The 15640-nt window shown below is 45.8% G+C and overlaps 2 protein-coding genes across 11 annotated transcripts in view; both read left to right on the top strand.

Moving 5' to 3' along the window:
- LOC121003989 (cilia- and flagella-associated protein 251-like) overlaps positions 1 to 15640 on the top strand; it is a 280786-nt gene that overhangs the window by 137377 nt on the left and 127769 nt on the right. The gene's annotated exons all lie outside the window — the stretch shown is intronic.
- LOC121003987 (killer cell lectin-like receptor subfamily B member 1B allele B) overlaps positions 1 to 15640 on the top strand; it is a 132266-nt gene that overhangs the window by 31282 nt on the left and 85344 nt on the right. Inside the window, exons 1-3 of one of the 10 annotated variants that reach the window (XM_040435995.1) lie at positions 5888 to 7477; positions 10839 to 10934; positions 11051 to 11107. The exons of 6 other annotated variants lie outside the window; for them this stretch is intronic. In XM_040435995.1, the coding sequence (XP_040291929.1) occupies positions 7465 to 7477; positions 10839 to 10934; positions 11051 to 11107 (166 nt within the window). In that variant the 5' untranslated portion in view covers positions 5888 to 7464. Of the gene's footprint in view, positions 1 to 5887; positions 7478 to 10838; positions 10935 to 11026; positions 11108 to 15640 lie in introns of those variants that run through there. 3 more of the 10 variants (XM_040435994.1, XM_040435989.1, XM_040435990.1) reach the window with 3 other exon arrangements.

Genomic DNA, 15640 nt, shown 5'->3' with positions numbered 1-15640 from the left:
GGTATTGCATCTCACCTTCATTACAAACCTGCATGAATATCACTCAGTAGGTAGATTATAGTCCTCACCTGTGATGGCTGACCTCCGGCACTCCAGCTGTGGTCAAATTACAACTCCCAAGATGCACACTTGTTTGACTGTTCTCAGAAGTCCATAGAAATGAATGGAGCATGCTGGGAGTCGTAGTTTCATCACAGCTGCAGTGCCGGAGGCCAGCCATCACTGGTCTATACTATACAAACTCTGCTGTGATTGGCTCCTCTGTTCCTCCTGTCATCATGGTGGTCTGCTACAGTCTTCCACCTCCTCAAAGTATTCTTTGCCTGGTTCCTGTCCTCCAATGCAGACCCCCCATGTCCTCACTTTAAGATATTATTTCTAATTTTAAAGGGGTTCTCCAGGACAGGATAGGTCATCAAGATCAGAATGATGGGAGTCTGAATCCCGCCACCCCCACCAATCAGCTGTCCGTGAACGTTTATGCCACTCCCTGGGCCAGTGATGTCACATTCATCGGTCACATGACCCAGACGCAGCTGAGTCCCATTCAAGTGAATGGGGCTGAGCTCAGTGGCGTAGCTATCAGGGAAGCGACTGCTTCGGTGCCCGAGCTCAGAGGGGCCCCAGAGCAGTAGTGGATGTTTTCATTAGATCTAGGGCTGCCCCTGCTCACAGCTCCTGCACTTTATAGAAGCAGATGCCACTTACAGCAGCAGCGCTGGAGCTCCTCCCACTGAAGGTCCGCACTCAGTGAGGAGCAGACACAGTATCATGGCGTCTCCTCCTCCTCCTATGGCCGCTCTCAGTCTGGGATCCGCAGTACTGCACACCACTTGCCAGTACTGCTTTCTGTTTTCTATTGGCTGGCAGATTACTATGACATCAGCTGCCAGCCAATAGCAGAACTTTATGGGATCAAGCCCCACCCACCAGTGTGAAGCTACTGTAGAGCAGGCTGGCTGCTCCAGCACTCAGAGCTCTAGAATGCCCCCCCCCCCATGTGTTCTGTTCTCTGACCCCCATAGTAGGTTACTGATTAACCCCTCCACTGCTGTCCCTGGATGGCACAGAGGGGTGATGGCACCTACTTCTCCAGGCTGCCTGTGAGGACCAGACATCAGCTGTCTACAGGAAAGGTAAGTGTCTGTGTGTAGAAATAGGTGTATAACTACTTGTATGTTCATGTGTGTGTAATGTGTGTGTATATATATATATATAGTATGTACAGTATATATATATTTTTTATACAGAATACAAAATATACATTTTTAATAGTTCTTACCTCAATGTGACTACATGCCTTTACTCTGCAGAGATGCTCATATTCGTGTCCATGAAGGTCAGGGCCGGATGTAGAGACACCAGCAGATGATCAACAGCCTCCATGGACATATACGGCAGTAATTCTTGAACTTGAAGGGGTCCTGAGGCAGGTCGTGGTATAATGTGTGGAACTATGCCTTCCGATGACGCTGAGCGACAATAGGATGAACCCGCTGTCGCCTCCTCCTCTCCGGTTCTTCGTCCAGCATCGCTGCTTGCTGTCCAAATTGCCGAGATAGGAGACACTGGAAGAGAACAACATTGATATTAGTGTCTCCATATTCTGAGAGCCAGTTTTTTTTTTTTTGGGCGATTGTCTTAGGTAGGGTCTGATTTTATGCGGGATGAGATGACGATTTGTTTGGTACGATTTTGGGGTGAGTATAACTTTTTGATCGCTTCGTATTACACTTTTTGTGATGAAGGGTAACAAAAAATTGCTTTTTTTACACCGTTTTCATTTTATTTTTTTACTGTGTTCACCTGAGGGGCTAGTTCATGTGATATTTTTATACAGCAGGTTATTATTATTATTTATTATTAAAGCGCCATTCATTCCATAGTGCTGTACATATGATGAGCGGTGCACATACATAATACAGACAATAGCACTAATCATAAACAAGATGAGTTACAGACTGCTACAGAAGGAGACAGGGCCCTGCCCGTGAGGGCTTACAATCTACATTGTTACGGACGTGGCGATACCTACAGTATTTTTTGCCCTATAAGATGCACCAGCCCATAAGACGCACCTAGGTTTTAGAGGCGGACATTAGGAAATAAATATTTTTCATTAGACCTCAGCTAACAGCCCCAATCAGCCCCCCAATGTTACTGAGACCCCAACAAGACCTCAGATCAGACCCACAATCAGACCTTAGCTCAGACCCCAATGTGAATGACTCCTAATCAGACTTTAGACCACAATCAGACCTCATATCAGCCCCCACTGCCTCTCATATTAGCCTCCAGCAGCCCCCATTGCCTCATATCAGTCCTTATGAGGTATCACCAATTGCCTCTCATATTCACCCCCCGCAGCCCCCATTGCCTCATATCAGCCCTCTGTTGCCCCCATTACCTCTCATATTGGCCCCCAGCTGCCCTCATTGTCTCAGATCAGCCCCTATTGCCTCGTGTTTAATAAAATAAATAAACCACTTACCTCACTTGCTCCTGGACGCGGCCGCTCCTCACTGCCTGCGCTCTGTCTTCCTCCTGCTGTCAGCTGTGCTGTGAATCTGTTTGCACAGCGTGAGGGAGCTCTGTGACCCAGCCACTGCACAGCCGACAGCCGAGGACCAGGAAGCAGTGAGTACAGAGCCTTCACCGCTTCCTGGTCCTCTGGTACTAATGAGCGCTTCCATAATGAAAGAGCTCATTAGTATTCGCCCCATAAGATGCAGGGGCAAAAGAAATGCGCCTTATGGGGCAAAAACTACGGCAATATGTATACTTTTTTTGATTTATTTAAGTTTTACACAATAAAAGCATTTTTGAAACAAAAAAAATCATATTTTAGTGTCTCCATAGAGCCATAGTTTTTTTTTTTTTTTTTTGCCCGATTGTTTTATGTAGGAGCTCATTTTTTGCAGGATGAGGTGACGGTTTGATTAGTACTATTTTGGGGGACATACAGTACAGACCAAAAGTTTGGACACACCTTCTTATTCAAAGAGTTTTCTTTATTTTCATGACTATGAAAATTGTAGATTCACACTGAAGGCATCAAAACTATGAATTAACACGTGGAATTATATACATAACAAACAAGTGTGAAACAACTGAAAATATGTCATATTCTAGGTTCTTCAAAGTAGCCACCTTTTGCTTGGATTACTGCTTTGCACACTCTTGGCATTCTCTTGATGAGCTTCAAGAGGTAGTCCCCTGAAATGGTTTTCACTTCACAGGTGTGCCCTGTCAGGTTTAATAAGTGGGATTTCTTGCCTTATAAATGGGGTTGGGACCATCAGTTGCGTTGAGGAGAAGTCAGGTGGATACACAGCTGATAGTCCTACTGAATAGACTGTTAGCTGCTTTTTTCTTGCCATAATACCAATTCTAAGTAAAGAAAAATGAGTGGCCATCATTACTTTAAGAAATGAAGGTTAGTCAGTCAGCCGAAAAATTGGGAAAACTTTGAAAGTAAGGGCTATTTGACCATGAAGGAGAGTGATGGGGTGCTGCGCCAGATGACCTGGCCTCCATAGTCACCGGACCTGAACCCAATCGAGATGGTTTGGGGTGAGCTGGCCCGCAGAGTGAAGGCAAAAGGGCCAACAAGTGCTAAGCATCTCTGGGAACTCCTTCAAGACTGTTGGAAGACCATTTCAGGGGACTACCTCTTGAAGCTTATCAAGAGAATGACAAGAGTGTGCAAAGCAGTAATCAAAGCAAAAGGTGGCTACTTTGAAGAACCTAGAATATGACATATTTTCAGTTGTTTCACACTTGTTTGTTATGTATATAATTCCACATGTGTTAATTCATAGTTTTGATGCCTTCATAGTCATGAAAATAAAGAAAAATCTTTGAATGAGAAGGTGTGTCCAAACTTTTGGTCTGTACTGTACACCTTTTTGATAGCTTGGTGTTGCACTTTTTGTGATGTAAGGTTACAAAAAAATTATTGTTTTAGAACTGTTTTTATTTTATTTTTTTCTACGGCGTTCAGGTGAGGGGATGGATCATGTGATATTTTTGTAGAGCCAGTTGTTATGGACGCGGAAATACCCAATATGTCTGGTTTTAGTTTATTTATTTATTTTTCAATCTTATGTGTTTTATTTGGGGATTTTTTTTTTTACTTGAAACTTTTTTTTTATTTTTATATTTGTCCCATTCTGGGACTTCAACTTCTGGTGTATGATCTCTTCTGCAATGCATTACAATAGATCCTGTATTGTAATACATTACATGTCGGCTTTTATGCTGACAGCCTGCCTGTGAGACCCAGCCTAAGGCTTCTGTAGAAGGAAAGCTCTGTTTCCTATGGACGGCATCGGGCTTGGCTTCTCTGCCATTGGGTCCCCGTCACTGCAGCGTGGGACACCCGTACCCTCAGCGAACCCTCTGCATGCAGCTTTGACCACGGCAAACAAGGGGTTAACCCACTGGCATCTGTGTTTTCACCGATTCCGGCATATGCAGCAGGGGCCCGGCTGTCAGTGACTGCCTGGTCCATGCCTCTGATAGGGGGGGAGCAGCTCCTGCACCTGCCCAAACAGCCCACAGTTCATGTACGGCGCTGGTCCTTAAGTCACGTCCACCAGCGCCGTTCATGTACAGCGCGGGTCCTCTACAGGTTAAGAAGAACAGAAAAATAAACATTGATGTCAACACAAACAGGGACAATAGTGGCCCCATAACAGAGTGAGGAGGAGGGACAGCAGCAGTGGCAGTAACAGGGACAATAGTGGCCCCATAAGAGAGTTGGGGGGGGGGGCAGCAGCAGTGGCATACAGCACAAGATGGTGGAAGATCACAGTAGCAGCAGAACCCAAAAACAGCAGTGGGAAAGTAAGGCCCAATGGCAGGCATATCATAAAAAAAATATAGGGGGCCATTTATTATCAGAAAGATGACAATTTTTGTCATATATCTGGCGCATATACGGTTGGAAAGGAGATTTGCGGCCAAATCTGCGACTATTCCACGCTCACACCAGGTCTTAAAAAGGGGGCGTACCAGCGGGCCTATCTCATTTATCATTTTCTACGCCTGTTCTAGGCATGGAAAATAGTCTAAATCTATGCTAGCAAGGGAGCGGGCAGAGAGCGGGCATAGATTTAGACAGGTGGTGGATATGCTGAAGTTATGTAGAGGCCGGCGCCTATACACAAGTTCGGTGCATCAACCGCCAGCTAAAGGGGTATTAAGACCGTGTCTAAAACGCCGGTTTAAATAAACATGTACATATCAGTAGGCCAAGAAGACCCATTGGAGGAATGGCAGTAGATGCATCAGGTGGGTGGTAGAATCAGAACGGTGGGAGCAGCACGTGGCCAGAAGTAACGGCCCATTTTGCAGAATATTCCGGTGTGGCAGCACGCTACAGTATGATCCTTAGTGGCAGAAAGATCTATTCTGTTGTATCAGGCACCGGCGTCTGGATATCTGGGGTGATTCATGCCTAATTCATCTTTATGAAGGTTAATCTTTCAACATTTTGGGAGGAAAAGCAGGGCCCATGGTAAACCGCAGGGCCCTATGCCGCCCGCCGCACTGAACACCCGCTCTTATGCCACACTACTGGCTGGGCAGGAAAGCATGTCCATGGTAAACTCAGCCAGTTGCGGCCAAACTTCAAGTTTGACTGCCTAGTAGTCCAGGGGATCTTGGATCATGGGTGACAGAGTGCAGTCCAGTATGCCACCTCCTGCTGGTTGAGGTTCTGCTGCATGTCCTGCTGCTGCTGGCTGGTTTCTTCAGTAGACGGCTGAAGAAAACTGCTCATCATAGACTCCAGACTGAAGTTGCTGCTTATGGAGCTGGTACTGCTCCTGCCACCCCCACCCCACCGGCAATGGCAGTGGAGCGTGAGCGCAGAGGTCAGACCTTCCTGAGGACGGGTGATGGCGCTCGTAGGCAGGGACCAGCTGACCACACAGCATGTCACTACACAAACATGACAGCATGCATCTGGCCATTTGGGCAAGGGACTCGGAGGGTCTAGTTCATCAACTGCTGTGCGACTATTAAAAATACCCGGCAAAACAAAGACAGCCGAATGAAATACCCCTTCTTTCATTTTATGGCCAAAAGCAGTCGAGCTTGATAAATGTGCCCCCCTGACTGTGAGCAGGAAGACTATCTCCCCACTCGCTGCCGCAATCATAGGAGGAGACTCTCTGGAGTAGATTTATCAAAACTGTCTTAAAGGAAAACTGGCTTAGTTGCCCATAGCAACCAATCAGATAAAAAAATATATTTTTCAAAAATTAAAAATAAAATTAAAAATGAAAGGTGGAATCTGATCGCATCATTAGAGGCCACTGACAGCCGACTGCTCCTGGACCTGCCATTGTTTCAGTCCAGGTGTGTCCCGATAGTCAGTAGTAAATCACAAGTGTAACACCCTGGAGTGCTGTTACCATTCCTACACCCTGCTACTGTCTCTAATGGGCTAACATAAATGCCATCTTATGTATTTCTTTCCAGGTCCTTTACATTGTGCAATTATATGATTACTATGCAACTGTTTGTTCATGTAATATGCCTGGTTCACCAGCAGGTGGCAGTGTAAATGGCAGAGCTATAATTAGAGAGAATGGAACTCACCATTCCATTCCCCCCTCTCTGGGCAGAAGTGGGCCAGTCCTGCTTCCTACCAGTAGGGAATGGCAGAAGTTCCAGTTAGAGCAGGAGTCTAGTCTGGACAGGAGAGAAGTAAGGAAGGGGGGGGGGGGCACGCTCAGGCATGCCTATGTCAGCCAGAGCAGCCTAAGCTCTGCTCACCATGGAAGCAGATGTCTGGAAGCCATAGGGGCCAGAGGAAAATCGTTCTTCGGTCACCATAAGAGAAATCAGCAAGAGGAAGAGTTCTTCGGCCGAAGATAAGTTATTTACTGAGTGTCAGAAGGGGGATAACAGTGGACGGCACCCCATCCAAGGACACCAGAACAGATCTAACGTACAGAAACAAGACTTAAGCAGAGAGGCCACTAATTAGTAATAAGTAACAGCAAAACTGCTGATTCCTCCCCTAACAACTCTATAAGGAGGACGGGGCATTTACTTCTACTTTCTGAATTTTGTTTTCCTTTTTGGAGAAATGACGCCACATTGATGTCTATTGGTTTTTGTTCCCACCTGATGTTAATCAGGATCTATAGAAGCTGGTGAGGAGCACACGAGGAGGGGCACGTACTTCTCCCCATGACTGTATATGGAGGCACAGAGATCAGAAGTGGAAACAACTTGTGGTCTCCTCTGTGCACTGACTGCTCTGTACAGACGGCTGAGAACTACTGACCGCCGTGTTGGTTGGACGGATGTGGGTGACAAAATGTTCTTCACCAGACAAAGAAAGGTCGTCATCCTGATAGAAGACCACCACACGTCTTATACTGAAGTCTCTGTAAGACCTGACACCATTCTACAGCATCTTAAGAATCCCCGTGAGCGGCTAAAGACATGAAGACTCCCGGTAAGAGACATTTCTGTAATGATTTCATCAATATTGTAAAGTGTGACTTGTTAATCTGAGCGCCAGGGGTGTTGCTAGTGTCTCAATGCATATGGCCCATTCTCTGAGTCAACCAACTGCCCCCCCAACAGCCCCCGAAGCCCCCCCACCCCCGCAAACACTAGCACTGAAGACATTTTGCTGTACTTGCTATACAGCTATACAGCAGCACGTACCTGTCACATCCAGGGCCTCCAGGTGTCGTCTCCTCTGATGTAGATCTTCTCTCTCATCATCTTCTCCATTCAGTATGGACAACTTCTCTCAGCCGCCTCGTCTCTGTGGAGTGTGACACACAGACATCTTAGCTTCCTCACTTATCTGTACCCCCAAAGAATATGCTGTACAAAAATGAGTGCCGCCCCCATAGTAACAGTACTCCTCATAGTCCCACCAATAGTAATTCCCTTCTAGAATGTCCTCATTAGTAATACTGCTCCCTACAGTGATAATGCTCCCCAAGTATGCCTCCATTAGTAGAAGAGCCTTCCAGTATTAATAATGACCTTACAGAGCCCCCAGTAGAAATAAAGCCCCCCTATTGTTCCCCCTGTGGTAATAAAGCTCTCTACAGACCCCTCAGTAGTAATAAGGCGGATCGATAAGTCCCTCCTATTGAGCCCCCAGTAGTAATAACGCCTAATGTTCCCTGGATTTAAAATGACCCCCAGTTCCCCCAGTATTTATAATGCTCCCTACTGTTATAATGCTCGCCCTGCAGTGCCCCCTGTATTTATATTTCTCTGATTAGTGTCCTAAGAAATTATAATTCCTCAGCCCCTCCAACATACAGTCCCATGTAAATAACATTTTTCCCTCCCTCTGCCATAGAGTCCCATATAAATAACATCACATCATCTCTCCAGCCCTCTCCAAAATACAGTCCCATGTAAATAACATCCCTCTCTATCTACAGCCCCCTCCAAAGTATAGTCCCATGTAAATAACATCAGAGCATCTCTCCTGCCCCCTCCAATATACAGTCCCACATAAATAACATCACTCCCTCCCCCCCGCCTTCAACATACAGTCCCATGTAAATAAAATCACCCCCTCCCCAGCCACCTCCAACATGCATTCCAATGTAAATAACATCAGCCCCTCAACTTTCAGTCCTATGTAAATAACATCACTCCACCCCACTGTCCCATGTTAATAACTTTACTCCCTTCAGCCCTAACATACAGTCCCAGTTACATAAGTACAACTCCCAGCTCTGCCTCTCCCTTCACTTACCTCTCCTCATGTACAGACATCACCACAGCTTCTTCCCAGGACTTCTCTTCACTGCCGTCCTCTCCTGCACTGGTCACATGATGGTGACATCATCCCAGGTCCTTTTCAGCCACTGCATTAAGAACTGATCACATGGACTGTGATGTCATCACAGGTCCTTCAGCTCTTGCAGGGCATTAGATTCAATAGTATTGCCATCCTGAGGACTTTGTATCTATCTGGCAGGCAGGACATTTGGGGCCTGGGACAAAACATCAGGGGCCCAGGCCCCGAATGTGTTAACCTAGCGACGCCCCTGCCGAGTGCCCAGGAGATGACTGAGAATGGGGAGAAGCTGTATTTTATTATAAACCCTCCATACACTGTAACGAGCCCTGCAGATGTGTGAGCAGGACACGGGCAGAAGAAGGATTCCATTCACTGACAGCAGCAGAGATCTATAAAACAGCGAGGAATTTATACACAAGTGTATTATAAATGTCCAGTGCCTTTCATCAGACAGTGATTAAGGCTTATTCACATAACACAGGACGAGCTCTTTAAGCAAAGCTGCAGCTCGATTCAGACCTCGGCTTTAATAGAGCGCCCAAAGAAGTCCATGGGGTCTTTACTGCCCCTCATTGTCCCTCCATCAGGTTTGGGGTCATACAGAATCAGACAGGAAATAACAGTGACACGCTCCACCTAACGCCATATGTGCAGAAGTATAAGGACGTGCTAGGGGAGAATATCACTGTACGTATACAGCACTTATTGGGCCTCCCTGTGCCGTCTATCACTGCCTATATAGTCAGCACATTTCTAATTCATCATCCTTGCACTATTTGTTCACTACATTATTTTTCATTTTCACGTATTTTTCTGATTATTTTAACTTTTACAATTTAGAAAAATAAAATCTTGCTCTCCATAAACCATCAACGAGCTGCTGTTTACTGATCTAATTACAGATATATTCCAATACCGACTGAACCAAGGGAGGAATCAGCGGTTACTGGGCCCTGCCTGGGAAAAATATCCAGAATTATATATGACTTTTTGATTGTTTTATTTCATTTATTTGGGGGGCAGGGGCCAGGTGACCAAAAGACAGCAAATTAGCCATTTTATATTTTTTTTTTTCTATTGCAGCGATCATTGCACAGAAAAATATATTTTATATTTTATTAGTTCAGACATTTTTATATGTGGCCATACCAATTATCTATATTTTTTTGTGTTTATTTTTATTTGTAAAATTGGGAAAGGGGAGTGATTAGAATTTTTTATATTATTGTATTTTTTACACTTAAAAACCTTTTTTTTATTTTTACTATCTTTTTTTTAGTTCCCCAAAGGATTCTTCAGATCGATTGTACCATAGACTGCAATAGTATACTATTGCAGTCTGTGGGATTTTTAAAAGCTGCTTCACGCATGGCTTGGCAGGCACCCCACTATGACAGCGCAGGGAGCCTTTTGCAAGGTTGTTATACCAACCAATCGGAGTTGGTTGCTATTACACAGCCGCCACTCACCGAATATGGAGGAGGCTGAGCTCGTAATGCCCGCTCCACACACTTACACAGCACCAATGACGTACAGTTATGTTGTGATGCGTGTAAGAGATATAAAGGAAATAGTATAAAAGCAGACTACAGACACAACAAACAACAAATTGTCACTTAAGATAAAGTCAGATCCGTCAACAGCAAGTAAGGTAGAAAACAAAATCTGTGTAATATTTTCTATTATAAGGTCAGACCAGATGTAGGTTGTAAGAAGGTTTCTCTAAGTAAACTAAAACTAAACTCTGCTTTGGACAATCCCTTTTATTGAACGCGTTCACAACAATAATCTGATTAAAAGGTGCCCTATGTGTCCAAACTTCCTGCAGCGCCACCACAGGGGGAGAAGATGTATTACACGCTCTCCATTGAACTGAATGGCCTGTCAGTGTTATAGATAGAGATGCCGGGTCCTCCAGAACCAGAGATGTCCCTTTGTGGCTGCTCTCCCCACTGGTTAATAGATGAGGGTCCTGAACAGGGGGCTCTCCCTCTGTTACTTCAGAATTACCTAATGAACGTTCTCATAATGCCCACAGATAACGCCAAGATCTGGACGCCTTCCTGGAAATTCCTGATTATTACTGTCCTCCTAGGAGCCAATATTGTTCTCATCCGTATTATCGAAGCACTTGGTAAGTCTGACAACTCCTATAGAAGGCAGGAGGGTCGGCTCATTGTCACTGATGATATTACTAATTACTAATATTCATGTTTCCTTCCCTAGTTTATAATTGGGAACTCTCTGAAGCTAAACACTCTGAAATTCTGCATGAGCTCTGTATGAACAGCAGTGACGTGGCCGGAGGTGAGTACCAGAGAACGCTAACTCCTCAACCGCTGATTTCTTTATGAAGAGTAACATATAACATACTACTATATATATTGTATTTTTTTCGCTAAATAAGACTCCTTTTTTTCCACCTAAAAGTGAGGCAAAATGTCAGTGTGTCTTAATAAGCACATATTATACAGAAGCACGGGGAGCGGTGAGTGTAGCACTGACTGTACTCACCGCTCCCTGGTCTTCTTTCAGGTGCCTGCTGTGCTGTGTCCTGACTGTGTATAGCGCCAGGACGTAGTGCACCGGTCACAGTGCAGAGCGGTGCCAGCAGGAGACCAGGGAGCCGTGAGAGCAGGAAGAGCCGTCCGGAGCCAGGGAGGTAAGTAGTTTTATTTATATTGCTGTCTGTTCTGAGGTCTGATTAAGAATGGGGGTTTGATTTTGGGATCTCATGAAGACTGGGGATCTGGTCGGGGATCTGATCTGAGGTCTGATGAAAAATATTTTTTTCTTATTTTCCTCCTCTAAAACCTAGGTGGATATTATGATCAGGTCCATCTTATAAAGCGAAAAATAAGGTATCTTGTTAGGGTCTATTGACAAGGCAGTAGTGTTGCTATGCCACCAACCGAGGGTCCGCAAAACACCGGCGCCAGCCATGCAAGCTCTGCATCGTGGTGCAGACCCATTAACTTTATTGGGTCGGCTATACATAAGATACGGTGACAGATAGGAGGTGTCATATCTTTTGCAGAGCGGAGGCATGGACCCGGGAGCCCAAAGAAGGACTTCTGTGCTTTTCCGTGGGCTTCCAGATCCGTGTCTCCGCTCTGCAAAGAACAGAACATGTCCTATCTTTTGCTGTATCTTGCGGATCACTTGCCGCATTGAAGTCAAAGGGTCTGCACCACGATGCGGCGCTCACACAGCCAGTGCTCTGTTTTGCTGACCCATGGTTTGTGGTCCACAACACAGGCATGGAGGCAATGAAGCCGTGTGAACGGGCCTTTAGAGTCACAGATGATACTACTACTACCTTATTGGACATTATTGGATTCAGAGAAATTACAACAAAAACAATAATATAAAATCTCCATAAATATCAGTCTACCCTTTTAATTCATCACGATTCTAAACAATTCTATGTAGATGGTTCTCACTGCTTTTGGTTCTTTGCTTTCGGGGAGAATCTGGGTGACAACCGTGGCCTCTGCTCCAACCTGTAGAGGATGGTCACCATTTGACATTGCTGGACACTAATGCTCCTTTAGAAAATGAAAGGTGGATTCTGATTGGTTGCTATGGGCAACTAAGCCAGTTCTACTTTACACCAGTTTGATAAATCTCCTCCTAAATCTGCCTCTCTATTATACTACATGTACTGTACTCAGTGGCGTAACTAGAGTGTTATGGGCCCCAGTGCAAACTTTGGATCGGGCCCCCCCCCCCCCCCCCCCCTTTTTACAAAGAAGCGGCAGATTTTCTTACGAAGGGCTCTTTCCCTTGTGGTTAGTCCGCTGCGTGAATGAGGGCCAAGCTCCATTCCGGACAGCAGAGACACGGAGCAGTAACATGATTGATAATGCTCCGTGCCTCTCTGTGACCTTTTTACTACAAAATCACAGTGAGATAAAGTTGTCACTGTGAGTTTGTAGCAAAACGATCATAGAGAGGCACAGAGCATTATCAATTATGTTACTGCTCCGTGTCTCTGCTGTCCGGAGCGGGGCTTGGCACTCTTTCACACAGCGGATTACCCGCACGGGATCCGCTTGTGTTAAAGAGCCCTAAGCCCAATGCATGGCTACACTAACCCAGTCCTAATAAAATCTGGTCCTACCTCATCCAGGGTGTCGCTGGCTTCGGCGTGATATCCACTGGATCCAGAACAAGGTCCCTGTGGTGAGAAAAAAAGAATAATCACATAAGGAAGGGATGGTGACTGCCCCTATGAAATCACCAGCAGGGGGTGCTGTGCTGGCCTGGTAGACTGAGCTATGCCAATGTATAGCAGGGTAATTTAGGACATTTCCCCTAAGTGCTACCACACAGTACTAATGCCCACATTGTGGCCCCTCACAGTACTAATGCCCACCTTGTGGCCTTTCACAGTAATTAAGCCCACCTTTGTTCCTGTCACAGTAGTTATGCCCAGATATGTGCCCATTAACAGTAGATATGCCAAATATGTGCCCCCTAACAGGAGTTATGCCAAATATGTGCCCCCTCACGGTATTTATGCCAGATATGTGCCCCCTTCACAGTAGTTATGCCCAGATATGTGCCCCCTTCACAGTGGATATGCCCAGATATGTGCCCCTCACAGTGGATATGCCCAGATATGTGCCCCTCACAGTGGATATAGCAAGATATGTGCCCCTCACAGTAGTTATGGCCAGATATGTTCCCCCTCACAGTAGTTATGACCAGATATGTGCCCACTCACAGTAGTTATGCCAGATTATTTGCCCCTCACAGTAATGACCAGATACGTGCCCCCCTACAGTGGTTATGCTAGATTATGTGCCCCTCACATTAGATATGCCCACATATGTACCCTCACAGTGGTTATGCCAGATTATGTGCCCCCCCTCACAGTAGTTGATATATGTGCCCCCTCATAGTAATGCCTTTATATGTGCCCCCCTCACAGTAGTTATGACAGATTAGGTGCCCCCTCAGTAGAGATGCACACTTTTGTGCCCCCCCTTCCCCTTTGCCCCCAGTCTGCAAAAAAAAAAAAAACATACTTACCCTCTTCCCTGATGTTTCACTGCCACACTCACATCGCGCTGCTGGCTGTACTGAAGGCAGTTTCCCGGGCCTTCAGAGCTCCTCCCACAGCCAGCAGCGCGATGTGCGGCAAGCAGAGGGAGCGCTAGAGCTCCTGCTTCACTGATGATCTGGAGACAGCCCGGCAGTGACAAGAACTGCCGGGCCGAGTGTATATGAGTGAGTGCGCGCGTCCCCCCTCTTCCTCCTCCCCCTCTCTGCGCAAACCTCCCCCACCTTGCCTCATAATATTAAACGTGTAATGGAGCGCCCTGACGGGGCTGGCATTGTCACTGTACTTCATGCCGGGCCCCGTCACAGCTCTTCATTACATGTTAGTACAGCGGGCCCCCTCCCCCCGCCGGGCCCGGTCGCAGTCGCACCCCCTGCGACCGCGATCGTTACGCCCCTGACTGTACTGCTTTCTACCTGTACTACATGTACTGTACTGCTCTCTACCTGTACTACATGTACTGTACTGCTCTCTACCTGTACTACATGTACTGTACTGTTCTCTACCTGTACTACATGTACTGTACTGCTTTCTACCTGTACTACATGTACTGTACTGCTCTCTACCTGTACTACATGTACTGTACTGCTCTCTACCTCTACTACATGTACTGTACTGCTCTCTACCTATACTGCATGTACTGTACTGCTCTCTACCTGTACTACATGTACTGTACTGCTCTCTACCTGTACTACATGTACTGTACTGCTCTCTACCTGTACTACATGTACTGTACTGCTCTCTACCTGTAGTACATGTACTGTACTGCTGTCTACCTGTACTACATGTACTGTACTGCTCTCTATCTGTACTACATGTGCTGTACTGCTCTCTACCTGTACTACATGTACTGTACTGCTCTCTACCTGTACTACATGTGCTGTACTGCTCTCTACCTGTACTACATGTACTGTACTGTTCTCTACCTGTACTACATGTACTGTACTGCTTTCTACCTGTACTACATGTACTGTACTGCTCTCTACCTGTACTACATGTACTGTACTGCTCTCTACCTGTACTACATGTACTGTACTGCTCTCTACCTGTACTACATGTACTGTACTGCTCTCTACCTGTAGTACATGTACTGTACTGCTGTCTACCTGTACTACATGTACTGTACTGCTCTCTATCTGTACTACATGTGCTGTACTGCTCTCTACCTGTACTACATGTACTGTACTGCTCTCTACCTGTACTACATGTGCTGTACTGCTCTCTACCTGTACTACATGTACTGTACTGCTCTCTACCTGTACCACATGTACTGTACTGCTCTCTACCTGTACTACATGTGCTGTACTGTTCTCTACCTGTACTACATGTACTGTACTGTTCTCTACCTGTACTACATGTACTGTACTGCTCTCTACCTATACTACATGTACTGTACTGCTCTCTACCTGTACTACATGTTCTGTACTGCTGTCTACCTGTACTACATGTGCTGTACTGCTCTCTACCTGTACTACATGTGCTGTACTGTTCTCTACCTGTACTACATGTACTGTACTGCTCTCTACCTGTACTACATGTACTGTACTGCTCTCTACCTGTACTACATGTACTGCTCTCTTCCTGTAGTACATGTACTGTAATGCTCTCTACCTGTACTACATGTACTATACTGCTAACTGTACTACACATACTATACTGCTCTCTACCTGTACTACATGTACTGTACTGCTCTCTACCTGTACTGCATGTACTGTGCTGCTCTCTACCTGTACTACATGTACTGTACTGCTCTCTACCTGTACTACATGTAC

The sequence above is a fragment of the Bufo bufo genome, chromosome 6 (assembly GCF_905171765.1).
Source record: "Bufo bufo chromosome 6, aBufBuf1.1, whole genome shotgun sequence".
Classification (NCBI taxonomy): Eukaryota; Metazoa; Chordata; class Amphibia; order Anura; family Bufonidae; genus Bufo; species Bufo bufo.
This window is presented reverse-complemented; position numbering and strand designations above follow the sequence as displayed.